A 27,232-nucleotide genomic window follows, 5' to 3' on the forward strand; every position below is an offset into this window, starting at 1 on the left:
TCTCCGGTATGTGGGGTAAAATCTAAAAGAAGCAGCCAAAGTGAGGAGAGCAGGGTATGCACCTTACTGCAGTATGAAGCATTAGTGACTCTGTGAACAAACGACAACTGTAATGGAATGTGCACACTGTATTTGGTGCAGAAATTTCTGCACCATTTTTGCATCTCTTGGCAAGAAAAATGCAGCGGCAAAAGTGCTTTGTTTTTTTACTTGCTTTTTTTGGTGCAGATTTTCTCCTCATTCATTAGTATGGGGGAAATCTGCAGCAAATAACTGACATGCTGCAGATTCCAATCTGCTCCAAATCTGCAAGTCACAAATAAGCAACGTGTGCCTGAGACTTCAGGATTCTCATTCACTTTGCTGGTATCAGGAAACCCTTCAGGTTTTGTGACAATCTGCACTGAAAAAAATGCAGCAAAAATGCAACGTGTGCACATAGCCTTAAGGTTGCAAACATGTTCTGTATAATTTTACTACTTTGTGATCCCTGCTCTATGAGAATGAAGAGGTCAGATGTGCTTTGAAGAAAAGTTCATGACATCGATATTAAGTAAAACATTTAAATTAGGATCAAGCCCAAGATAAAGACCGTACCCTTAGTCCTTAAATTACTGGATAATATGTTTTCATATCATAGCATTCTTTTTTTTTTTTTTTTTTAAAGTCAAATGTAAGACCTAGCCAAACTCAATTCTTTCACCCTTAACTATAAATCCCTGCTAAAACCTACAAATAAGTCAGCTTCAGAGTTTCTCTCTATTTGGATGTGGTTGGGCAATACGCCAGCAGATGTTTTACATCTGGGCAGTTAATGCAAAACGGATAAGAATGACAAACGGAGTAAAATGAAAGAGCGATAGGAAAAACATGGATATCAGCAAGGAGATATATGTGTCAGCCCAGCTTCTGGAAATTGATAGTATTCAAGTGTACACACATCTGAAGACATCTGACTCTGGAGACAAAATTACAACTCCCAGTGTCATGTTCAGAGTTGGACTTTTGGAACAGTTAAGAGTCACAGACTGGAGACCACTTTAATGAAGACTCATTAATGTAGTTGTAACTATGGTCTGTATTCTCTTTTGTCATTCCTGGTTGACACTGAGCCATATAGGCAAAGTCTCCTGACTGCATGGAATGGCCACTGTAAGCCAAACTGGGATACTACAATCCTATTCATCCTTTAGTTCCTCCCATGAGGTACAAAAGTCTTTCCTGGTTGGCTTAGAGGAGTAATTTATCTTGCCTTTACCCCCTCCTTAACAAGAAATCAGGAGTTTTATTCTCATCTGTGGTCCTCTTCTGCTTCCCCTGGCCATTAAAGTTTCCAGCCCCATGCTTATCTTGGTCTTGTACACTTGTGCTTTGGATGTCAGGATACGGTTTCTTATGATGTTGTAATGCCCCAGTAGCATGGGGTCAACAAAAGTTGTGAAGTCACAGAGTGGCCAGCATAATGCAAATCTTCTAAAAGGGAACCTGTCAGATTACAGGCAGGCTCCCTGGAGGGGAGATTAGAGGGGACATTTGCTTATTACCAATTAGTTCATTTGCCGATCTTCATCAAAATTGCGTTGGCATAAAGCGTACCAAATTTATTAAAGGGTGCCTGCCTCAACATAGATGTCACATCTTGGGCAAAACCCTAAATCTACCCAAGCTATGAGCTGGCAGAGATTTCTGCTGTGATTTCCACCAACTTCTGGACTCTGTTATTGAAAATACATCAGGCTGTGGGGGCCTGATTTCCTCCCACTAACAGCTGACAGGTTCCCTTTAGAGCACACATGTCAAACTCCAGCCCATGGGCCAAATCAGGCCTGCAGGGTGGTTTTATTTGCCCCTCGACACCAGAACCACTGCCCCTATGTGGGGCCATTATTCTGTATGGAGGACTATGGGGGCCTTTATTTTGTATAGAGGACTATGTGGGGCCCATTATTCTGTATGAAGGACTATGTGGGGCCCATTATTCTGTATGGAGGACTATGTGGGGCCCATTATTCTGTATGGAGGACTATGTGGGGCCATTATTCTGTATGGAGGACTATGTGGGGCCCATTATACTGTATGGAGGACTATGTGGGGCCCATTATACTGTATGGAGGACTATGTGGGGCCCATTATTCTGTATGGAGGACTATGTGGGGCCCATTATACTGTATGGAGGACTATGTGGGGCCCATTATACTGTATGGAGGACTATGTGGGGCCCATTATACTGTATGGAGGACTATGTGGGGCCATTATTCTGTAAGTAGAATCATAGAATCATAGAATGGTAGAGTTGGAAGGGACCTCCTGGGTCATCTGGTCCAACCCCCTGCTCAAAGCAGGATTCACTAGATCATCTCAGACAGATGTCTGTCCAGCCTCTGTTTGATTGAAGACGTCCATTGAAGGGGAACTCACCACCTCTCGTGGCAGCCTGTTCCACTCATTAATCACCCTAACTGTCAAAAAGTTTTTTCTAATATCTAATCTGTGTCTCCTCCCATTTAGTTTCATCCCATTGCTTCTAGTCTTTCCTTGTGCAAATGAGAATAAAGATGATCCTTCTACAATGTGACAGCCCTTGACATATTTGTAGACAGCTATTAAGTCTCCTCTCAGTCTTCTTTTTTGCAAGCTAAACATTCCCAAATCCTGCAACCGTTCCTCATAGGACATGGTTTGCAGACCAGTCACCATTCTGGTCGCTCTTCTCTGAACTTGCTCAAGTTTGTCTATGTCTTTTTTAAAATGTGGTGCCCAAAACTGTACACAGTATTCCAGATGAGGTCTGACCAAAGAGGAGTAAAGACCGATAATGACTTCACGTGATCTAGACTGTATGCTTCTGTTAATACATCCCAGAATTGTATTTGCCTTTTTTGCTGCTGCATCACACTGTTGACTCATGTTCAGTCTATGATCTATTAGTATACCTAAGTCTTTTTCACATGTACTGTTGCTTAGCTCTATTCCTCCCATTCTGTATATGCTTTTTTCATTTTTATTGCCCAGATGTAGTACTTTGCATTTTTCCCTGTTAAAAACCATTCTGTTGGTTGCTGCCCACTGCTCCAGTTTATTTAGGTCTTTTTGAATCCTCTCTCTCTCTTCTCTAGTATTAGCTATCCCTCCTAGCTTTGTGTCATCAGCAAATTTAATCAGCTTACCCTCAATTCCTTCATCTAAATCATTGATAAAGATGTTGAACAATACAGGTCCCAGGACGGAGCCCTGTGGTACCCCACTTGAGACATTCATCCAGCTGGATGTGAAGCCATTTACAACCACCCTTTGAGTCCGATCACTAAGCCAGTTATGAATCCACCTAACAGTTGCCTGGTCCATTGCATACTTGGTCATTTTTTCAATAAGGATGGTGTGAGATACTTTGTCAAATGCTTTGCTGAAGTCAAGATATACTATATCTACAGCATTTCCCTGATCCACCCAGTCAGTGATTCTGTCATAGAAGGAAATTAAGTTAGTCTGACATGACTTGTTAGTTACAAACCCATGCTGACTCTGGTTAATCACTTCCTTCTTATCCATGTACTTACATACATGTTGTTTAATAATTTGTTCAAAGATCTTTCCTGGTATAGAAGTCAGACTCACCGGCCTATAGTTCCCTGGGTCCACCTTCTTCCCCTTTTTGAAGATAGGAACAACATTTGCTCTTCTCCAGTCTTCTGGGACTTCTCCTGTTCTCCAAGAATTTTCAAAGATTATGGAGAGTGGTTCTAAAATTTCTTCTACGATCTCCTTCAGTACTCTGGGGTGTAATTCATCTGGACCTGGAGACTATGTGGGGCCCATTATTCTGCATGGAGGACTATGGGGGCCTTTATTCTGTATGGAGTACTATGTGAGGCCCATTATTCTGTATGAAAGACAATGTGGGCCCCATTATTCTATATGGAGGACTATGCGGAGCCCATTATTCTGTATGGAGGACTATGTGGGGCCCATTATTCTGTATGGAGGACTATGTGGGGCCATTATTCTATAAGGAGGACTATGTGGGGCCCATTATTCTGTATGGAGGACTATGTGGGGCCCATTATTCTGTATGGAGGACTATGTGGGGCCATTATTCTGTATGGAGGACTATGTGGGGCCATTATTCTATAAGGAGGACTATGTGGGGCCCATTATACTGTATACTGGTTGGCCCACGACTTTGACGTAGTTTTTAATTTTGGCCCTCTGTGTGTTTGAGTTTGACATCCCTGCTTTAGAGAGAACTGGGTAGGGGAAGACGTGTTCATTAAGAGGCTTCTTCTAACTCCTCCTTGTTGGGCTTGACTTATAGAACATGTCTATTACTAAATTCAGATAAGGAGAGATCTATCAATTAATTCAGATGGGGAGAAGTCAGCATGCAGCCACTCCAGACTTTTCTTCCCCTGTACATTTTTCAGACGGTTTCCTTTAAAAGCTTCAGCATTTTGGAGTAAGGGCTCATTCAGACGTAAGTTTTTTCATACATGAGAAAAACGGACCAAGTTTCATCAGTGCTTTTGATCAGAGTTTCAACAGAGAGTCAGCAGAGTTTGGTCTGAGTTTCATCAGCTTTTTTCCGATGAGAAAATTTTTTTTTTCCGCTTTTCCTATCAACCATAAAAAAATGGACAGCATATGGATGGCATCCAATTGCCATCAAATTTTTGTCACAAAGATTGCACTGGCGTTTTTAATCTGACAATCTGATCAATACTGGTCAAGTCTACAATTTTGCGCACACCACTTTTGAGTCGCAAAAATTTGCACAAGAAATTACCGGTTTTGATCATAGCCTAACAGTTTTGGCTATGGAAATGTATTATCTAAGCTCTCTTGTCCTCCTGACTGATGGTATATCATTGTAGCAACTGTGGTAGATCAACTCACTCGTCTGCATATAGAGGTAGACACAGGAACACTGTCTCTTTAAGTCTTACACTGCTTTTATTAAAAGTACTGCATAAAACCAGTGCAACGTTAGCAAAACAAACATGGCTTTCCTGGCCTAACAGGAAAACAAAAACCTGATGTATGGCACAGTCCTTGTTGCTATGGGAATATGTCCGCTTCAGGAACATATAACACAAGGTCCAGCTTTCCTTAACACGAAAACACCGCTCCAGAGCTTTCACCTCCAGACCCACCCACACAAAATGCCCTAGAAAGCTGGATATTTATCCTCTGGACTCCTGCTACTCTACAGCTGTTCAATCATCCTAGCGATAAACATGGCTGATTAACCCCTCTCAGCACTGCTGAGATCATTTTTCCTACATTTATATTACTGCAGCTAACAACCTCAGTGCTGCATATCTCTCCTCTAGTACTTTGCCAGTGACTTTGTCGCACAACGCTTTCCATACACTTTTCCTGTGGTTCTAGTACCTTATTGCGCAGCTGCTGCTCTTTTACGGTGTGCGCCTTCACGTGTTTCCGTAGTGAGCTGGGGTCTGTATAGCGTTTACAGCAGCCAGGTATCTGACAGGCATACGGCTTCTGTGGTAGGAATTAGAAAAATAGTAGACATTTTATTTTTTCTATAAAAATGACTTTGCAAAATTATTCATATCTATATAAACAACAAAGCAAAATAATAGTGTTCAGTATTCAAAACCCCTTCCGAACGTAGGATGTAGTAGAACATCATGAGCTGAGCCCGCACCATACACTGACACCAGTGACCAGACCTGAGCTCCAATTGTTGCAGTTTAACCATTTAAATGCAGCTGGCGTTAAATGATTGGGTTGCTGGTGCAGTATTGCACTACACTGTGTGCAGAATTAATAGGCAAGTTGTATTTTAGAGGATTATTTTTATTATTGATCAACAACTATGTTCTCAATCAACCCAAAAGACTCATAAATATCCAAGCTTAATATTTTTGGAAGTTGGAGTGGGCTTTTTTTAGATTTGGCTATCTTAGGAGGATATCTGTTTGTGCAGGTAACTATTACTGTGCAGAATTATTAGGCAACTTAATAAAAACCAAATATAATCCCATCTCACTTGTTTATTTTCACCAGCTAAACCAATATCAGTGCACAAAATTTAGAAATAAACATTTCTGACATGCAAAAACAAAAACAAAAAAAATTGTGATCAATATAGCCACCTTTCTTTATGATGACACTCAGCAGCCTTCCATCCATAGATTCTGTCAGTTGCTTGATCTGTTTTCGATCAACATTGCGTGCAGCAGCCACCACAGCCTCCCAGACACTGCTCCGAGAGGTGTACTGTTTTCCCTCCCTGTAGATCTCACATTTTATGATGGACCACAGGTTCTCTATGGGGTTCAGATCAGGTGAACAAGGGGGCCATGTCATTATTTTTTCTTCTTTTAGACCTTTACTGGCCAGCCACGCTGTGGAGTAGTTGGATGCATGTGATAGAGCATTGTCCTGCATGAAAATCATGTTTTTCTTGAACGATACCGACTTCTTCCTGTACCACTGCTTGAAGAAGTTGTCTTCCAGAAACTGCCAGTAGGTCTGGGAGTTGAGCTTCACTCCATCCTCCACCCGAAAAGGTCCCACAAGTTCATCTTTGATGATACCAGCCCATACCAGTAGCCCACCTCCACCTTGCTGGCGTCTGAGTCGGAGTGGTGCTCTCTGCCCCTTACTGATCCAGCCTCTGGCCCATCCATCTGGCCCATCAAGAGTCACTCTCATTTCATCAGTCCATAACACCTTTGAAAAATCAGTCTTAAGATATTTCTTGACCCATTCTTGTCGTTTTATCTTATGTTTCTTGTTCAAAGGTGGTCGTTTTTCAGCCTTCCTTACCTTGGCCATGTCCCTGAGTATCGCACACCTTGTGCTTTTTGATACTCCAGTAACATTGCAGCTCTGAAAAACTGGTGGCGAATGGCATCTTGGCCGCTTCACCCTTGATTTTCCTCAATTCATGGGCAGTTATTTTGCGCCTTTTTTGGCCAACACGCTTCTTGCGACCCTGTTGGCTATTTGTCATGAAACGCTTGATTGTTCGGTGATCACGCTTCAAAAGTTTGGAAATTTCAAGACTGCTGCATCCCTCTGCAAGACATCTCACAATTTTGGACTTTTCAGAGCCCGTCAAATCTCTCTTCTGACCCATTTTGCCAAAGGAAAGGAAGTTGCCTAATAATTAAGCCCACTTTATATAGGGTGTTGATGTCATTAGTCAACACCCCTCCTCATTACAGAGATGCACAACACCAGATTTACTTAATTGGTAGTTGGCTCTCAAGCCTATGCAGCTTGGAAGAGGACAACATGTATAAAAAGTATCGAAGTGATCAAAATACGCATTTGCCTAATAATTCTGCACGCGGTGTATATAGAGCAAGCGATGAAATTAAAAAATAAAGTAGAAAAAATGTTTAAAATTCTCCTTTTCCCAACTTAAAAATAATTTAAATAACTCACATATTTGGTATCACCGCATCTATAAAAGTCAGATCAAAATATAAAATGAATTAACCTACACGATGAAAACTGTAAAGAGAAAAAAATTAAACCAACAGATTTGCAGTAATGCATTAAAAAAAAGACCAAAATGCACATACCCCAAAAATGTATCAATAATTGGGGGAAGCCCTAGAGATTGTGTGATTGGAGCTTTGCAGTCCAGTTGGGAATAAAGTGGCGGTGCGCGTGTTTAACCTCCGCTCCATTCATTGTCTATGGGACTGCTGGAGAGAAAAGAGCGCTGGTCTCAGCTTTCACTGGCCAGCCCCATTAACAATAAATGGAGGGGAGTCCGAGCATGCGCATCTCCGCTCTATTCCTGACGGGGCTGCAGAGCCCCCTTTTCAGGGGAGGGGGTCCCAGAGGTTGAATCCACAGAGATCTACATGTTATCCCCTCTTATGTGGATAGAGGATAACTTTATTTTTTTAGGAATAACCCTTTAAGAGTAAAGACATGATTTGCTATTCATGTGTAATACATTTACCACAGGGGTAGTGTATGCTCATGTTACAGATACAACAAAGGTTATAAGGAATGTTTTACTTTACCTTTCTGCAGATACAATATATTATATTTCAGAGAAAGAAAAGAAAAAGACAGATTATGTCAGTAAAGTCAGAAAGTACAGTCCATAGTAGCAGCAATCAATAAAGTGAAGCTCTGCTTATTACATATAGAAAACATAAACAGCATTTTGTATATATTACATTAATTTTTTTATGTAGGGATGTATTTAATTTAGTTTTGAAAAGTTTCATAGAACCGAATATATGTTAGGTAGAGATGAGCAATTTGTTTCGCACTGTCATGGTCCGACGTCCAGTCTGGTCCTCTGTGGCAAAGCAGATTATGCCATTATGATGTTCAGGGCCTAATAAGCACCAGAGGCACCAAGGATGTTGGACACAGAAGTGAAGACCGGCTGCCCCAGAGGACTGGGCTGGGTCCTGGATCAGGGTAGCACAAATCGAATTGCCCATCTCTAACATTGGGTTCTAACTATACAGGATGCAGAGGTTGAAATCACATCAAAGCCTAAGCCCCTATGGGACTCAGTGTCCCTTGTACCACATAGGATGACAAGGGTAATATGAAAAGTGCTTGATATTTATGGGTCTTGGCTCAGATTTTATATTGAAGTCCTGGAGCTTCAAATGTTTCGCCTAATTCCTGCTACATTGTTGATGTGGTTACGTGTTCCTAATACCTGCCAACTGTCTCAGATTTTCCGGGATACCTGGGCAGAAACAGGGCAGAGTTTACATAAAAATGGGTGTCTTGAGGCAAACTGGGGTAGGGTGAGGTTGGGGATGGGATATAAACATCCCCTGAAATGTTGGCAACTATGCAAGTCCTTGTGTTAAGGAATCATTGCTGCAGGAAGAAGTAAAGACAGCGGAGAACCAGGCAGAGCGGCAGAACAAGAAAGGCAGGGGATTCATGTGTTTTGCTTTTTTCATTGTTTTAACCCACTCCGAGCCTTTTTTAAGTGCATTTTTTTACTTGCCAAGAAAACTTTTGGAGCCTGACGCTATTGATGATAGTGCTCAATGGGTTAGAGGAGGTAATAATGGTGCAAATTTTACTAGGAGTGAAAAAGAAGAGGTCTCACAGCAAGGGGCATAACTATAATAGGTGCAGGGGTTGTAATCACACCCGGATCCTGGAGCCTAAGACCAATACTATTAAATATTTGCAATAGTTGGGGGTCCCATTGAAGTTTTTGCACTCAAGTTACGCCACTGTTTATAGCAAAGATCTGAATAGGATCCCGATTATTAAGGCCGCATATCAAGGATCAAAATAAGGTCCCAACACAATCCCAACCCCAACAGGAGAGGCTTTCGTTGCCTTCACCCTATATGGTCCTTTCTATGTCCCTTTTCTTCCCCATGCTTGCTTGCAATGCTGTTCCTCTGGGGGGGGGGGGAGTCCTGCATAGGTCCTCACCACTCTGTAGTGATGGGGTGGAGGCCAACCGAGGCTGAGCTCCTTCTCTCTTCTTCTCTGTCTCTATGGTTTTCTCTTACTTTGTTTCTCTACTTCCCCCCATATCTGTTATCTGTTTCATTCTGTCTATGTAAAAAGCTTTATATAAAGTTTATTTGAGGCTTTGTTAAACCTTAATGCATTACTGTCAGTAAAGTGTCACTTAGTACAGCAGCCTATACGTTGTTATATTCGCTGGCACACAAGGCCACAATCTTGCATTACACATGATTATTTACCATTGATTGGGGCCAGCGGTTATTAAGTCATAGATATCCCATTAAATATAGATCATTCTATGGTTTGTTTGCTTTTTTGCTTTGGCTCTAGCACCATATTCGGTAATGCTACAATTCTACGTTCCCAGTAATCCTTTTAGTCTAATTTATGGAATGAATAAATGTATAACATTTGATTATATTCACATTTTTATTGCTTTGTTTTTCGTACTTTGCATTTTGGGCAGCATGACATGACATGCTCTCATAGTACTCGCGATTAATATTCAGGCCAAGGAACTAAGTGGGTGTGTCGTGGGAACAAATTTTGGCTTAATTATGAGACTGTTGTGACTAATAAATATGGTCTGTGTAGGCATAATACATATATCCAGCGGTGGAGTGGGAGTGATCTGAGATGGGGAAAGCTTATGGGACATCAGCAGTCACTATAGCCATGATACATTTGATTTTGATTAATAAAATGCATTTGAAGAACACTTATTGGCATTTTCATTTTTTTTTTGCAGGCTCTGTACCTAAAATTAAAAGGGAGTTTGTCACCCCCAAAACTCATTTTAAATTAGCAGATAAAATAAGGGACATAGGCTCTATAAAAATTATAGCTGTAGTCTAGCTTCTCGTGCCTTTGTTGTCCATAAAATGATCTTTATTCAATATGCAAACTAGAGTGCTTGGTGTGGCGTGCAATGTTCTGCCTCTCTCAATTGCTATGCCTTACCATCTCATTCGACATTGATTGACAGCGCTCGCTGTCAAGGCGTGTGAGCGCGTGTGCTCATTGTCAGTGCAAAGGCTAAGCAGGCATGCACACATCCCTCTCCCCTGTCTGCTGTGGATGCTCGCTACACTCACTCCCATAAGTGTAGTCAGTGTGCAGCCTGAGAGAGAAAAGAGGGCTGTGAGCACCCGCTCGAGTCCTGCACTGTCACTGTGTGTGAGCACGCTTTGCTCCAGTACTGTCAGTGTGTGCGTGCGCGAGAGAGCACTGTCAATCAACAGGAAGGCAGAGAAGCCTGGTATTTGAGGGGGCAGAATGTTGACAAATCCCTTTAATAATGACTTAAAGGGGTTGTCCACTACTCGGACAACCCATTCTCAATCCCCAGGTTTTCCCCCAGTAAAATAACAACACCTATACTTAGCTCTGGTTCAGGCTCCGTTCCAGCAATGTCAGCACTGGCTCTCCCAGGGTTCACGTGACATTGTTATATCACGCGAGTCCTGTGGCCAAACAGCACTGGCTTCACTCTCCTCTCCTTCAGACACATCAGGCATCAGAGATCAGAGTGACAGTTGCTCTCTCATCTCCTCCGGATGTCAATTACGTCTGTAGGAGAGGAGAGTGAAGCCAGTGCTTATTGGCCGCAGGGATTGCGTGACATAATAATGTCACGCGAGCCCTGCAAGAGCCAATGCCGACACCATTGGAACGGCACCAGCACCAGAGGTGAGTATAGGTGTTGTTATTTTACTGGGGAGACACATATGGATTAAGACGGGGTTGTCTGAATAGTGGACAACCCCTTTAAATTGATCAGGGAACGAACATGGACACTCTGCCATACCCTAATGGTCAGTCAGTCAGTCCCTGCATACATTTAAGAAGTTACAGTTTTGAGTTAGACTTTGGAGTCATTTGGAGACATATTTTGTTAACCCCTAATGAATATGTAAGCAAAAAAGACAGGTGTCTTGGGTGCCTTCAGGTGCAATCTGTTGCCATCTGTAACCTCTGTATCACTTAACCCACTGATCAGTACACAAACTGTATACATAGTCGGGACTTATAGGCCAGGCAATGCATCATGGGGCAAGAACATGCAACTTAACTCTACTTTAGGATGTAGAATGCCGGCTTCATAGTCTAATTTATTGAAGATAGATGGCAGTAAGGATATTTAGCCAAAAGGAAACAACAACCAGCAAAAACAACTGTTTCAAGGTAGGCACCCTTTATGAGTATAGAGCAGGAAACTAGTTTGCTGCATGAAAGATGTCTTAAGAAGGTGCAGGCCGGGGTACTGTTTTTCCTTGCAGATGCAAATGCCTCATAGGGAAAAGTATGCAAATAAGCTTTCCTTGATGAGGAAAAAAATCTGGCTCTTTAGTGCCACATACGAAAGCCGGTTAATTGTATAATGGTGGTCATTTTGGTTTTCACTCTGCTTCCCTAAAAGCAAAAATCTACTAAGTGGCTGAATAGAATATTGCATTATTTTATCAAAGGCAAAAACTCATAAAAATATCATTTTAAAGGTTTATTATCATTTTCATAAATAGGTATTATTAAACAGTATTTGTAAATGCAAGCAATTTTTCAAATTACTGATTATTAAAATTCTCAGTAATTTTTGAAATATTCACACTTTCCTTTTGTTTACAGCTCATTGCCTTAGAGACCAACCTTCGCTGCTAGACAGCAGAAAATATGCAGGGCTTACAATCTCTTTTCTATTGAGCTTGTAAGCACTGTTTTGAAGCTGGCCGGGATCACAGGAGCTGTGATCTCCTAATCCTGACTAGCTTTAAAGCAGTGCTTACAAGCTTTACAGCAGAGGTGGTCGGCCTCCAAGGCAACAAGCTGTAAACGAAAGAACGCGTCAATATCTGAAAATTGGCTGCAAATTTTAATAAGTAGTAAATTACAAAAAGTGTTTGTTTTTACAAGCAGTAGCCAATAATATCCATCTAAGAAGATGGGAATAACCCTTTGAGAATGCATACTGGTAATATATTGATTTCCTGGGTGTAAACATCTCGTGTTCTTCTTGTCTACATTTCTTACCGTGTCCTGATGGGTTCTCTGGTGCTTTGCTCTGTCACTGGAGTTACTGAAGGCTTTTAGACAGCCGGGATGTTGACACACGTACGGCCTTTCTCCAGTGTGGCTACGTAGGTGAATTTTCAAGTTTTCCAGCCTGGAAAATGCTTTATTGCAACCTTCAAACTGCGAAAAAAAAAAATATAATACTTTATCTTTAGAAAAAAACTGCAAGAATTTAATATATATTTTAAATCGGCATGGATTTGCACCAAGCAGATAGGACTAAAAGTGGGGAAGGGAAATGTCCTCAGTTATGCTGGCCATACACTAGTAAATTGGCCCAGCGTCCAATATTTTATCAGTGAATGGAAAAATGTCATGCTTGCATTCAGACGCGGAAAACAGTCTTAACCTGGTCCTGGTCACAATGATGATGGCCTTATTTTAATGTATCAGTGTGTATAAGAGCTGTCAGCCTGGTCCACTTATAATAGGTAGATGTAATGTTAATTGATTTATTAATATTGCCAAATAACTTTGTTTATGAAGTAGACTCATACACATGCTTACATACAATACACACACACAGGCCAAAAAATAAATGAAAAAGTGAGACGTGGCTGTATGACACTAGGTTTCTAATTTAATCTTAAGTGCCCTTATTAATCGTACCAAAAAGTGCAAATATAAAAAGTGCCATAAAGAGCCCGTATTAATAGTACCCAAAAGCGTAAATATAAAAAGTACCATACATTGCTCATATTAATAGTACCAAAAAGTGCAAATATAAAAAGTACCATTCAGGGCCTGTATTAATAGTAGTACCAAAATGTGCACATTTAAACATTAACATATAGTGCTCAGACCAATGATGTCATACCGTTACCAGTGTCACACATTTTGAATATTTCCATACAGTGCCAAAAATAGTAGTGCCATACAGTAATACTAACAAACAGTGTCCATATGAATATTGTTATTCAGTGCCCATCTGAATAGTCATTGATCCAGCATAGCTCAGCACTGGCAGGATTCACAACAAAGAAGAAGAGATGTCTGCGTTGAATGGCTGGACAGGGAGTGGTTCCCAGGTACCTGGCAATCTGCGGCTGTCAGTGGTTGATAGTAGAAGAAACAGATTGAAATTTGGCAAACAACCCTTTCTGTAATCTGCTTGTGATTTTAATAAATAAGTAGTGGTTCTCTCAAGCCTTAAAAATAACTGCTTTATATACAAGTTAAATAACCTGCTATTACTACAAGCGCTTAGAATGTAAAATATCCATTTTTGCCTGATTTGCATTTGAAGATTTATTGGCGATAGTTTACTGAGCGCTGGGAGATGCATCGCTATATTAAGAGACTTTTAATTAAACCCATTTGAGAATTTCACAGTTTTCTTTATGAAGACTCCTAAAAAAGGCAATGTTTGAATTTCTATTTGTACTGTTGAATTTTTTGGATGTTATGAGCCTTCAGTTTACATGCTGTGAAAATATTTCATGTATTTGGGTAAGAAATATACTGAATAGCTTATAAATTATATCTGTGTTTTTATCATAAAATGACATTCCAGTTTTACAATACTGTATACCTATCTGCTGTCACGGGTGTGTCAGAAGTGACAGACAGTCGCCCTGCAGTTAGTTGCAGAAGATCTCTTAATTTGGCATTACAGGCACCTTCTTAGCTGTCTCACTCTAGGACCCAGCGGCTACCTTCCTCCGGCTAATTGACACCCAGGCTGGGTGTTTAAATATTGGATGTCGCTAGAGGGAGGTGTCGGTGATATTCACATAACCCCTTGTGAAGGCTTGGAGCAAGTGCAGTTCTTTCTTCCTCTCTGGTGCTAAGAGGACGTGTGTGCCATCTCTCTGAAGTTGACTCAAGATAAGTTACTTCCCCGGTGTCTGTCTCCCTTGCTGTCTTTAGTTGTCAGTGGGGATTGACTAGCGCTCACCCCCCCTTCCCTATCCAGGGCCAAGCACTAGGGAAATACAGGGATAAGTTCCTGTGTGGTGATTGGTGAGGAACCAATATAGGGACGGTAGGTGCGACAGGGTGATTGCAGATCAGCCTAGGAGGTCTCCACTCCCCCTTTCCCTAGTGTCTGGGCTCCCTTCCCCTCATCCCTTCATGTCACACTTTGTCTTTCCTACACTGTGCGTGACATCTACACTATATGGACTAAAGTATTGGGACACTACACATTACACCTACCAGAGCTTTTATGGCCTCTCATTCTACATCCAAAGGAATTAATATGGAGTCGGTCCCTTTGCAGCTATAACAGCTCTCACTCCCCTAGGAACACTTTGTCCAAAAGTTTGGAGGGGCCTGTTGAAATTTTTGCCTATTCATCCGGAAGAGCATTTGTGAGGTCAGAGAAGAAGAGAGGCCGGGCTCATAATCTTCATTCTAGGTCATCCCAAAGGTGTTGGATGGAGTTGAGGTCCGGGTTCTGTGGGGCCGCTTATGTTTTTCCACACAAAACTCCCCCCAACCATGTCTATATGGACCTTGTGCACTGGGCACAGTCATGGGGAACAGAAAAGAGCCTTCCCTAAACTGTTCCTATGGAAGCTATAATTGTCCACAATGTCTGTTATTAAGATTTCCCTTCACTGGAATTAAGGGTCTACTGCCAAACCCTAGGAAACAACTCCATAGTATTATCCCTCTTCCGCCAAATTGTACAGCGGGCACAATGTAGTCAGGCGGGTAACGTTCTTCTGGAAATCACCAACTCGTCCATCAGACGCCAGATAGAGAAGTGTGATCCGTCACTGCACAGAACATGTCTCCTCCAGAGTCCAGTGGTGGCGGCTTTACACCACTCCATCCAACGCTCAGCATTGTGCTTGGTGATGTACGGCTGCATGCAGCTGCTTAGCCATGAAGCTCCCGGCGGGGGCACAGTGTTTGTGCTGATGTTACCAGAGGAGGTCTGGACTCTGACAATTTACTATCTACTCCTCGGCTTCTGCCTCCGGTGCCCTCATCGCGCGCTATTCATCTATTTAACATATATAGAGGCCATGAAACACATTAGAGCAGATTACTCTCAAGGCTCCTAATTATTCTCTTAAGTACTGTAACATTGTAGACAAATGTAAATGCTGTATGACTTTAATATTAAATAAATGCACTAAGAGAGAGTGAATAGTGATCATTTCTCTGATGGGAGCAAAGACTGAGCGTGGCCATTCTTGGCATCAGTTTACCATGATTGCACAAATTTTTTGGGAACAAATCCGATTAATGCTCCAGAAAATCTGTTAAGCTAAATGGAGTTCCATCTAACTTATCTCTAAACTTTTTAATAAAAAACTTTAGTCCAGAAATTTAAAATGAATTTGAATCAAATGATACAACTTTTTGAATAAGACATATTTATATTTTGCCCTAGTACATAATTGTCTCAATGTATCCAGAAATATATCTTATAGGAAGCAACATATTTACATGTATTATATTTTTATATTTATGAGTCTGGATGTAGACATAGAAATTAGAAAGAAATTATTTGATCTTTCTTTCATATTGCTGAATACATATTTCTTAATTTTAAGCTACATTTTAGGCATCATGTTTGAAATATATATTTGTGTTGTTTTTTTTTACATAAAAGTTTATACTTGATTGTCTGCTGATTCACTTATGTTGTGAAAAAGAAACTATTTGTTTTGTGCCTAATGCTATTCAACAGAAGACCTTACACATATGGCACAGTACTAAGGAGCCATAGGCACTGCAAGTAGGTGTAATACATAATATTCTTTTGTACAGTATGTCTCCATATGGTATAGTAGGCATATAGTAGGCATACAGATGTACTAGTGACGCGCCCCTGGGCCTGTGTCGCGCTGCGTTGCGCATGCGGGAGCTTACCCGGAGCCGGATCTCTTGAGGGTTGTAGTCTCGTGGCGGTGATCCGGTCCGTGCCCAGGGAGTCAGACTAAGTGGCGCTGTATCAGCGGTAGATGTTGGATGACTACGCCACCCGTTGAATGCAGCTTTGGAGCTGCCGCTGCAGAGCAGACCGCTGAGGCCGGTGGTAGGATGGTGCAGCGGGGATGGTATAACCCCCAACGGGAGGGGTATGGCCTCAGGGCAGCCGATGTGGATGATGGGGGTAGCAGGAACCACTCAGAGACGGTACGGTGTAGTTCAGGGTCTTTACTGGTGACAACGATAGACCCTCCCGGAGTACTGGCTAGCGATTGGGGCCTGGTCAGTCCTTGAGCAGATGGGATCTCCCCTGGCCAGGCGGAGTTGTAGGCCTCCCAAACTAACGATACTCTTCTGGCTACCTTGCTAGAAGCGAGTATAAGTAGCCCACGTCCCTGAGTGTACCGTGTGGTGCTCACCCGTATGGCCGGTGACTCGGGGCCTTCTAGTAGCTTCCGCTCCACGACGGCGGTGCTGGTCCCATGCGTGTGACCGTGCCTTCGGGTTTCTTGGCCAGAGGACCTGAAATCCCCTGCCTGACGGATTCTGCTGCTGGGTAGGAGTTAGTCCCCACAGCCTCGGACTCCGGGTCCGGTAAGAAATCTTCTCAGTCAGGGCGAGCGCTGCAGCTGCCAGCCCCTGACTCTTTGTAACACTGCTCCCACAGAGCTCCTGTTGTTTCTTCCTATGCTGCTTCTCTTCTCTACTTCTGGCATGGCCCAGGAGCTGGGCCCAGCCGGAGCCACAGCTCCCTGTCTGAACTGTCTAACCCTGCCTCAGCCCCAGGTTTTTATAGGGGAAGTTCTTCCCCTCCCAGGACTGGGCAGGAGGTGTGGCATGCATAGGATTCCTGACCAAGAGACCTCCCACCTGCTCTCAGACATAACACTGCCGTTACTGTGGAAACCAGACCCCTGGGGTGCCACACTAGGACTTACTAGACCCATATTATGCCTTGCATGCAAATGTCCCAAACATGAACAGAACCTTCGAACGCAATCTGACTCTACAGACAGAAATGTTTTAAGGCTATGGATACCTTTGGTTTTGGTTAGAAAATGTAACCAATTTTCTTGGGCAACTTGCATTTATTACAATTCAGTGCAGGATGCCTAATGCTGTTCAGCAGCAAATAAAACAGCCTGGATCTCCTCTGTCGTTTTTAGGACATGAATCTAAGCTTTATTCTTATTTAATATAATCAGAATTGAGCTATAGCCATGTTCTGGAGAAGACAAGCGGGGATGGAGGCTGAGTCAACAGGGAGCTGGCTGTTGGGATTCTCACTGAATGGCATTGAGCAGATTGCAATGTATTGTAACACATGCAAGCTGCCAACATAAAACAGTTAAAAATCATTAGTGGATAACAATTACATATATCTTTTCCACGTTCTTCACATCATTCTTATCACTCCCTTTTTGAATGTAAGTGATTCAAGATAGAAGAGAGAGGACAGAAAGTAAATACTTTGAAGGGCACCCCAACAGGGGACTACTGAGTCAAACATGGATCATCATAAAGCCTTATAACAATGTAAGTTCTGTTCAGTATACCAACTTGGGTCATGGCCTTAAAGGGGTTATCTGGGACCAAGCAATTAATGACCCATCAAGTAAGTGGGAGATAAACTGCAGTACTCAGCAGCAGCTACTGAACAATTTATAGAATAGAGCTGCAGTGTTCTGCTCTGTACACAGCTTACATCTGGCCGATTCTGGAGCAAATATCAGCTGATCGTGAGAATGTTGGCTGTCGGACCCACACCAATCTCATATAGTTGACTTATCCTATGGGTAGGAAAACCAAGGAAATGAGCCAGAACATATGTTGGTATAAGTGCAAAGTGTAGGTGCACGTTCACACTGTAACCATTTAACAGACAAAACTTAGGATAAAAAGCAAAATGAGCAAATACCCTGTAGTAAATAAATAAATAAATAGTAATAATACATGTAAATAACATGGTGTACTTATTCTACAATATGTTGATAAAAAAGCGTAAAAGCCACCCCACCCCAACTAGGTGTACCCAATTGGGACTATCTTCTCTCCAGTACTAAACCTCACCATGTGTTAGGAGACCTCAATATGGATGGGGGCACAGCAGGACCCAGGCCTGACTGTTCAGACACCTGCCCATGGGAAGCGACAGTGGTGTGAAAAAGTGTTTGCCCCCTTCCTGATTTCTTATTCTTTTGCATGGTTGTCGAGGGGGGCAAACACTTTTTCACACCAATGTATATAGAAGAAATTCACAGCTCAAAAAGGGTGAGCCACTTCTCTGTTTCTACAAAGTACAAGAAACTAAAACAAAACCAAAGAAATGAGCCGAAACATGTAAATAAGATAGGGTACAGTACGGCTTGGGTCCTTCCCTGCCCCTCCCCATCCATATTGAGGTCTTCTGACACATGGTGAGGTTTAATACTAGAGATAGGATCATCCTTATTGGGTTCACCTTGTCGTGGTAGGATTGCATTTACGCTTTTTTTTATCAAAAAAGTGTCAACTAAGTACACTATGTTATTTACATGTTCTATTACTTTTTATTTAGTTAATGCAGGGTATTTTCTCATTTTGTTTTTTATCTTAGGTTTTATCCTATGGATAGGTCATCAATTGTTTAGTCCTGGACAACTGCTTTAAATGGATAGAACATTGCAAGCTTATCAGATGAGATTTGTAACTGACAAAAATATCATATGTTTTGCATTATTCCATAATGGATTTCATGTTAATCTGAATTTTCAGAAAATCCCCTGTATGGCTGTTACCAAAATTGAAAACACTCCTGGCAATTTATGGGTTAAGCTATGCATTACAGAAGTGAAGCCTCAGACCACCATGGAAAATTCACAGTGTACAGAAGCGAGAAACGTAACCATAATCCCTTCTAATTAATCTAATCACAATATTTAACTAGCTGCGCTCCCACTGAAGCAGCTAATTAAGCCTTCTGCCATCAGGCCGTGTTTTGATTAAGTGATGCAGCCCCGACCATTACAAACTTAATACAAGATATACAATTAGTGTATACATTACGTCAGCTCCAAACAAAGATCCTATTCAGCCAGGCCAGGGACCGCGCTTTCTCAGCTCTTTTGAGGGTTTCATTTTGGAATTAACAAATTATTCTTTCACAGAAAGCGGACAAACTATAGTAGCGAGAATGTGTACTCTATGTTTCGTTACACCATACACATATTAAAATATATCTGGAAATATCAGTCGTTCACTCATGAACATAAATGGTTAAGAACTTTGACGTTTACTTAATTTAAAACTGTGATTGATAAGATCTCAAAATTGGGTTCTATATGCTTTTTTCCTTAGGTGACTTTAAGATACCCGCAATGGGGTGCCTAATTAGTTACTCGTCAAAATCACTCGTCAGAATCACTGGTCAAAATCACTCGTCAGAATCACTGGTCAAAATCACTCGTCAGAATCACTGGTCAAAATCACTCGTCAGAATCATTCGTCAGAATCGCTCGTCAGAATCGCTCGCCAGAATCGCTCGTCAGAATCACTCGTCAAAATCACTCGTCAGAATCACTCGTCAAAATCACTCGTCAGAATCACTCGTCAGAATCACTGGTCAAAATCACTCGTCAGAATCATTCGTCAGAATCGCTCGTCAGAATCGCTCGTCAGAATCATTCATCAGAATCACTAGTCAGAATCACTAGTCAGAATCACTCGTCAAAATCACTCGTCAAAATCACTAGTCAGAATCACTCGTTGTAGCGCTGGCGTCCCTGCCCTCTGCTAGGCAGGGACGCTGCTCCCCTCACCGCTCTGCTCCGTGCCCGGCGTCCTCTCCCCGCTCTGCTGTCAGCGCGCGCTCCTTCCCGGCGTCCTCCTCCCGCTCTGCTCTCAGCGCGCGCTCCTTCCCGGCCCCTGTGCTTAGGGCGCGCGCGCGCGCGCTCCCCTCCTCTTAAAGGGGCCGCGCGCGCCGTCCTAAGGAGTCCCCGGCCAATGGCCGGAGGACTTCATCATATATAAGGCACCTCCTCCAAAATGGAGGTGCCCGAGCAATGTTGTTTGCACCTGTGTCTCACCTGTGCTTCAGCCCTCAGGTCCCGTTGCCAGTTACCTGCCAGTTACCTGCCAGTTTCCTGCCAGTTTCCTGCTAGTTACCTGCCTGATTCCTGCCTGAATACTTGTTACCTGTCTGCCAGCCTGAGGTCCGACGGTCTGCCTTACTACTCCTGTCAGTCTGTCTAAAGGACCAGCCTGCCCGCTCACCTGGGAGCGCATATCAGCTACCTGCCTGCTTGCCTGAGGTCCGACGGTCTGCCTTACTACTCCGGTCAGTCTGTCTATGGACCAGCTTGCCCGCTCACCTGGGAGCGCTTCTCCGTTATCTGCCTGCTTGCCAGCCCGGAGGCTCCGTTGTCACGTGCTGTGACCACCAGCTATCTCAGAGACTCTTGCCCGCTCACCTGGGAGCGCATCTCCGTTACCTGCCTGCTTGCCAGCCCGGAGGTCCCGTTGTCACGTGCGGTGACCACCAGCTATTCCAGAGACTCTTGCCCGCTCACCTGGGAGCGCTTCTCCGTTACCTACCTGCCTGCCAGCCCGGAGGTTCCGCCGTCACGTGCCGTGACCACCTGCTATTCCAGAGACTCTCGCTTGCTCACCTGGGAGCACACATCTACCATCTGCCTGCTAGCCTACCCGGAGGCTCTGCCATCACAGGTCGTACCTACCCCTTACCCAGAGACTGCCCTGATCACTTGCCGTAACTCCCTGTCCGTTCACCCAGAGACTGCCACCCGCTCCCTTACAAGGGCCGCCCCCTTGTATAGTAGCTCAGAGGTTCCGCCTCCCGGACCCGTTACAGTTTGCTCGGGCCATGGAACCCGGTGGCACCCAAGCTCCCTCGCTCTCGGACCTCTGTCTTGAACTGTCCCGTCAGAGGTCCCAACAGGAGGCCATCCTGGGTCACCTGCGGAATGTTAATACTCGCCTGAACACTCTGTCTGATCCACCAACAACCTCCGCCAGTGCCATATCTTGCAATCCGGCAGCTCCGCTGCCCACTAATACTATGGTATCCTACCCCGGACCCCGGCTTTCTGCACCTCCTCGCTTCGGAGGCGACCCCGTCCAGGCTCGGGGCTTCATAAATCAGTGCACCCTGCACTTTGAACTTTTGTCCCATCAGTTTAATTCCGACCGGGCCAAAATTGCCTTTATCATGTCCCATCTCACCGGGGAGGCCCTGGCCTGGCTAAATCCTCTATGGGAGAGAGGAGACCCCCTGGTGTCCAACTTGCCTGCTTTTCTCTCGGCTTTCCGGAAAGTCTTCGACGAACCCGGACGGAAGACCTCATCCGCATCCTCTCTGCTACGCCTCCGTCAGGAGGGTCTCACCGTGGGCCAATATGCCATACGGTTCCGCACCCTTGCCTCGGAGCTGGCCTGGGATAACGACGCTCTGGTATCCGTCTTCTGGGAGGGTCTGTCCGGTCGTATTAAAGATGAACTTGCTGGTCGGGACATTCCTACCTCTCTCGATGATCTAATAACCCTTGCCACCCGGATTGACCTACGGTTCCAGGAGCGTGCCAAAGAGGTCACCCGTGAGAGAAGGATTCCACGTTTAGCTCCTACTTTCCAGAAACCCGTCATTCCCTCCATCTCTCCCCAGGTACACTCTCCTGAGCCTATGCAGGTCGACCAGACCAAGATGGTCAAAACCCGTCAGGACTCACGCCGTGCCGAGGGGAGCTGCTTCTACTGTGGCAGTAAGGAGCACCGGATCCGTGCCTGCCCGGAGAGGTCGGGAAACGCCTGTGTCTAGGTTCGCTCAGAGAGGTCCACCTAGACAAGAATAAATCCTCTCCATCCCTGCTGTTGTCAGTTTCGATCATCTACGGGGAGAACCGTTATTTCGAACTAGCCCAACTTGACTCTGGAGCAGCCGGGAACCTTATTTCACAGTCCCTGGTTGAGAAATACCGCATCCCCACCAAACCTCTGGCTGTACCCTTGTCTGTCGCTGCCGTGGATGGGGGCCTCTTACCTCGCCCCATTCAACTCATCACCGAATCCATTACCCTGCAGGTGGGAATGCTGCATTCTGAAAGTATCTCCTTTCATGTTCTGCCTGGACTCTCTCACGCCCTCTTGCTAGGTCTGCCCTGGCTCCAGAGACATGCACCCGTGCTAGACTGGCAAACCGGAGAGGTCCTTCGCTGGGGACAAGACTGTCATAAAACCTGCCTGGTTCCCGTCCATCCCGTCCGTCCCTCTCCTACCCCAGCTAATCTACCTGGACTTCCGATTCCTTATTGGTCTTATGCAGATGTCTTTAATAAAAAGGAGGCAGAGACATTACCACCACATAGACCATACGACTGTCCCATCGATCTGCTACCCGGTACTACTCCTCCCCGTGGGCGTATCTATCCTTTATCCGCTGCTGAGACCCGGTCAATGTCCGAATATATTGAGGAGAATCTGGCCAGAGGATTCATCCGGAAATCTACCTCCCCGGCGGGAGCAGGCTTCTTTTTCGTCAAAAAGAAGGACGGCTCTCTCCGTCCCTGTATAGACTATAGAGGCCTAAACCTGATCACGGTGAAGAATAAGTACCCCCTCCCGCTCATTCCAGAATTATTTGATCGCCTGAGGGGGGCTAGGATCTTCACCAAACTGGACCTTCGTGGGGCGTACAACCTGGTTCGTATTCGTCAGGGGGATGAATGGAAGACGGCATTCAACACCCGGGACGGCCACTATGAATACCTGGTAATGCCCTTTGGTCTCTGTAACGCTCCTGCCGTCTTTCAAGAGTTGGTCAATGACATCTTCCGGGACCTTCTCTACTCCTGCGTAGTGGTGTACCTGGACGACATCTTGGTCTTCTCTCCGGATCTCCAGACTCACCGGAGGGACGTTCGTCAGGTCCTGCTCAGGCTAAGGCAGAACCATCTCTACGCTAAATTTGAGAAGTGCCTCTTTGAGCAGACCTCGCTTCCGTTTCTGGGCTACATTATCTCTCAGACCGGCCTACAAATGGATCCTGAGAAACTGTCTGCCATCGAGAAATGGCCCCGACCGGAGGGGTTGAAGGCCATTCAGCGATTCCTGGGCTTCGCCAACTACTACCGCCTCTTCATACCACACTTCTCTTCCCGGACGGCCCCAATTTCTGCGCTCACCCGTAAAGGTACTAATCCCAAAGAGTGGCCACCCGAAGCAGAGGAGGCCTTTCTTTCCCTTAAACAGGCCTTCTCTTCCGCCCCGGTGCTGCATCGCCCAGATGGCAACAAACAGTTCTTCCTGGAAGTTGACGCCTCCTCCTCTGGAGCCGGAGCGGTACTTACTCAAAAATCATCTTCCGGGAGGATGGTAACTTGTGGCTTCTTCTCTAAACTCTTCTCCTCCTCTGAGCGCAACTATTCCATAGGAGACCGAGAGTTATTGGCCATCAAACTGGCATTGGAGGAGTGGCGTTACCTGCTCGAGGGGGCTCTTCACCCGGTAATAATTTACACTGACCACAAGAACTTGGCTTACCTCCAGCATGCCCAGAGACTTAACCCGCGCCAAGCCCGGTGGTCCTTGTTTTTTGCTCGTTTTGATTTTGTCCTTCATTTTCGCCCGGCTGACAAAAACGTCAAGGCGGACGCCTTGTCTCGGTCCTTTCTGGTGTCTGATCTCGAGGAGGATCCGAAACATATCATTGATCCCGCCAGAGTAATGCAGGTGGCTCCCGTGAGTCTAAATCGTCTTCCTCCTGGTAAGACGTTCGTACCAGTACCTGATCGGGAGAAGATCCTACACTGGGGTCATTCTTCTAAACTAGCTGGCCACGCCGGTCAGAAAAAGACCCTCCAGCTTATTACCCGGCACTACTGGTGGCCTAACCTGCACAAGGATGTAATAGACTTTGTTTCTGCCTGTGTGTCCTGCGCCCGCAACAAAGTTCCGAGACACCTGCCGGCCGGCCGCCTCCTACCTCTGCCAGTACCTGCTGCCCCCTGGCAGCATATAGCGATGGACTTCATTACTGATCTACCCGTCTCTGCCGGTTGTACGGTCATTTGGGTGGTCGCTGACCGCTTCTCCAAGATGGCTCACTTCATTCCACTGCCAGGTCTTCCGTCTGCACCCGAGCTGGCTAAAGACTTTATCCGCCACATCTTCCGTCTTCATGGCCTGCCCCGTCACATCGTGTCGGATCGTGGGGTACAGTTCACTTCCCGTTTCTGGAGAGCCACTTGTAAATTGCTGGACGTCACCCTGGACTTCTCCTCCGCTTACCACCCACAGTCTAATGGTCAAGTGGAGCGGATCAATCAGAACCTGACCAGTTACCTTCGGCACTTCGTTAATGCCCACCATTCTGATTGGGTGGATCTCCTGCCATGGGCCGAATTCTCGTACAACAATCACGAGAGCGAGTCTTCCTCCAAATCCCCGTTTTTTGTAGTCTACGGTCAGCATCCTCGGATCCCGTTTCCCGTCTCCACCTCGGCGGACAATCCGGCTGCGGAATCTCTTGTTAACAAATTTTCCTCCATATGGGAGAGTACCCGGTCCGCACTCCTTCTGTCATCCGAGCGTATGAAAAGACACGCTGACAAAAAACGTCTGGACCCTCCTCAATTCCGCCCTGGGGATAAAGTCTGGCTCTCGTCCAAATATGTCCGGCTCAAGATCCCTTCCTATAAGTTAGGGCCTCGGTTCATCGGCCCACTGGAGGTCATCAGTCAGATCAACCCGGTGGCCTATAAATTGAAACTCCCGGCCAACTTACGGATCCCTAACTCCTTCCATGTGTCTCTCCTCAAACCTGTGGTGCTTAACTCTTTTTCCAAGTCTACAGGTACGCCTCCTGCTCCGGTTTCTGCTGAGGACGAGTTTGAGGTAGAGAACATTCTTGCCACCAAAAGGGTAAGAGGAAAGACCTTTTTTCTGGTAGATTGGAAGGGGTTTGGTCCTGAGGAGAGAACGTGGGAGCCCCGGGAGAACATCCATGCCCCTCTCATCCTAGCTAAATTTCTGTCTGGCCTAAAAAAGGGGGGGCCTAAAGGGGGGGGTACTGTAGCGCTGGCGTCCCTGCCCTCTGCTAGGCAGGGACGCTGCTCCCCTCACCGCTCTGCTCCGTGCCCGGCGTCCTCTCCCCGCTCTGCTGTCAGCGTGCGCTCCTTCCCGGCGTCCTCCTCCCGCTCTGCTCTCAGCGCGTGCTCCTTCCCGGCCCCTGTGCTTAGGGCGCGCGCGCGCGCGCTCCCCTCCTCTTAAAGGGGCCGCGCGCGCCGTCCTAAGGAGTCCCCGGCCAATGGCCGGAGGACTTCATCATATATAAGGCACCTCCTCCAAAATGGAGGTGCCCGAGCAATGTTGTTTGCACCTGTGTCTCACCTGTGCTTCAGCCCTCAGGTCCCGTTGCCAGTTACCTGCCAGTTACCTGCCAGTTTCCTGCCAGTTTCCTGCTAGTTACCTGCCTGATTCCTGCCTGAATACTTGTTACCTGTCTGCCAGCCTGAGGTCCGACGGTCTGCCTTACTACTCCTGTCAGTCTGTCTAAAGGACCAGCCTGCCCGCTCACCTGGGAGCGCATATCAGCTACCTGCCTGCTTGCCTGAGGTCCGACGGTCTGCCTTACTACTCCGGTCAGTCTGTCTATGGACCAGCTTGCCCGCTCACCTGGGAGCGCTTCTCCGTTATCTGCCTGCTTGCCAGCCCGGAGGCTCCGTTGTCACGTGCTGTGACCACCAGCTATCTCAGAGACTCTTGCCCGCTCACCTGGGAGCGCATCTCCGTTACCTGCCTGCTTGCCAGCCCGGAGGTCCCGTTGTCACGTGCGGTGACCACCAGCTATTCCAGAGACTCTTGCCCGCTCACCTGGGAGCGCTTCTCCGTTACCTACCTGCCTGCCAGCCCGGAGGTTCTGCCGTCACGTGCCGTGACCACCTGCTATTCCAGAGACTCTCGCTTGCTCACCTGGGAGCACACATCTACCATCTGCCTGCTAGCCTACCCGGAGGCTCTGCCATCACAGGTCGTACCTACCCCTTACCCAGAGACTGCCCTGATCACTTGCCGTAACTCCCTGTCCGTTCACCCAGAGACTGCCACCCGCTCCCTTACAAGGGCCGCCCCCTTGTATAGTAGCTCAGAGGTTCCGCCTCCCGGACCCGTTACACTCGTCAGAATCACTCGTCAGAATCACTCGTCAGAATCACTCGTCAAAATCACTCATCAGAATCATTCGTCAGAATCGCTCGTCAGAATCACTGGTCAGAATCACTCGTCAAAATCATTCGTCAAAATCATTCGTCAAAATCACTCACCAGAATCATTCGTCAGAATCGCTCGTCAGAATCGCTCGTCAGAATCACTGGTCAGAATCACTGGTCAGAATCACTCGTCAGAATCACTTGTCAAAATCACTTGTCAGAATCAGTTCTCAGACAGGGTATTTAGCCTCAAACTGACATCATTCTGATGTTTGATTTTGATATCTGATCATGTCCTAAAATGGACACTGTATACTTGGGCCAAAAAAATGTTTTCATCACAACATGTTCGATTACAGGAAGAGAACTAACACACACAAGAATAAGAGACCATATAATATAGACAAGAGAGGAACTACATCTACAAAAACTAAAACAAATAACAGCACCATCTGCTGTCTACTCAACACAGTTACCCTACAACATAAGCCTGCAGCTGTTGTATACTGTGAGCATTTTTAGGGTGTAAGTATATCAGGTGCAGATGTTGCATTCTTCAACTTACACCACAAACAAAATCTAAATAATTACATGCATATTGTTTACATTAGTTATTTATTATTTAA

At 45.3% G+C, this 27,232-nt stretch overlaps 1 protein-coding gene across 2 annotated transcripts in view; it reads right to left on the reverse strand.

Moving 5' to 3' along the window:
* GLIS1 (GLIS family zinc finger 1) overlaps window positions 1-27,232 on the reverse strand; it is a 169,634-nt gene that overhangs the window by 15,256 nt on the left and 127,146 nt on the right. For both annotated transcript variants that reach the window (XM_073642620.1, XM_073642621.1), the window contains exons 4-5: window positions 12,478-12,639; window positions 5,389-5,499 (exon numbers count right to left, since the gene is read on the reverse strand). In XM_073642620.1, coding sequence (XP_073498721.1) covers window positions 5,389-5,499; window positions 12,478-12,639 — 273 coding nt within the window. The remainder of the gene's footprint in view (window positions 1-5,388; window positions 5,500-12,477; window positions 12,640-27,232) is intronic.

Source organism: Phyllobates terribilis, unplaced genomic scaffold, assembly GCF_046119375.1.
Source record: "Phyllobates terribilis strain yellow unplaced genomic scaffold, ASM4611937v1 Scaffold_8__6_contigs__length_399053987, whole genome shotgun sequence".
In the NCBI taxonomy this organism is placed as follows: Eukaryota; Metazoa; Chordata; class Amphibia; order Anura; family Dendrobatidae; genus Phyllobates; species Phyllobates terribilis.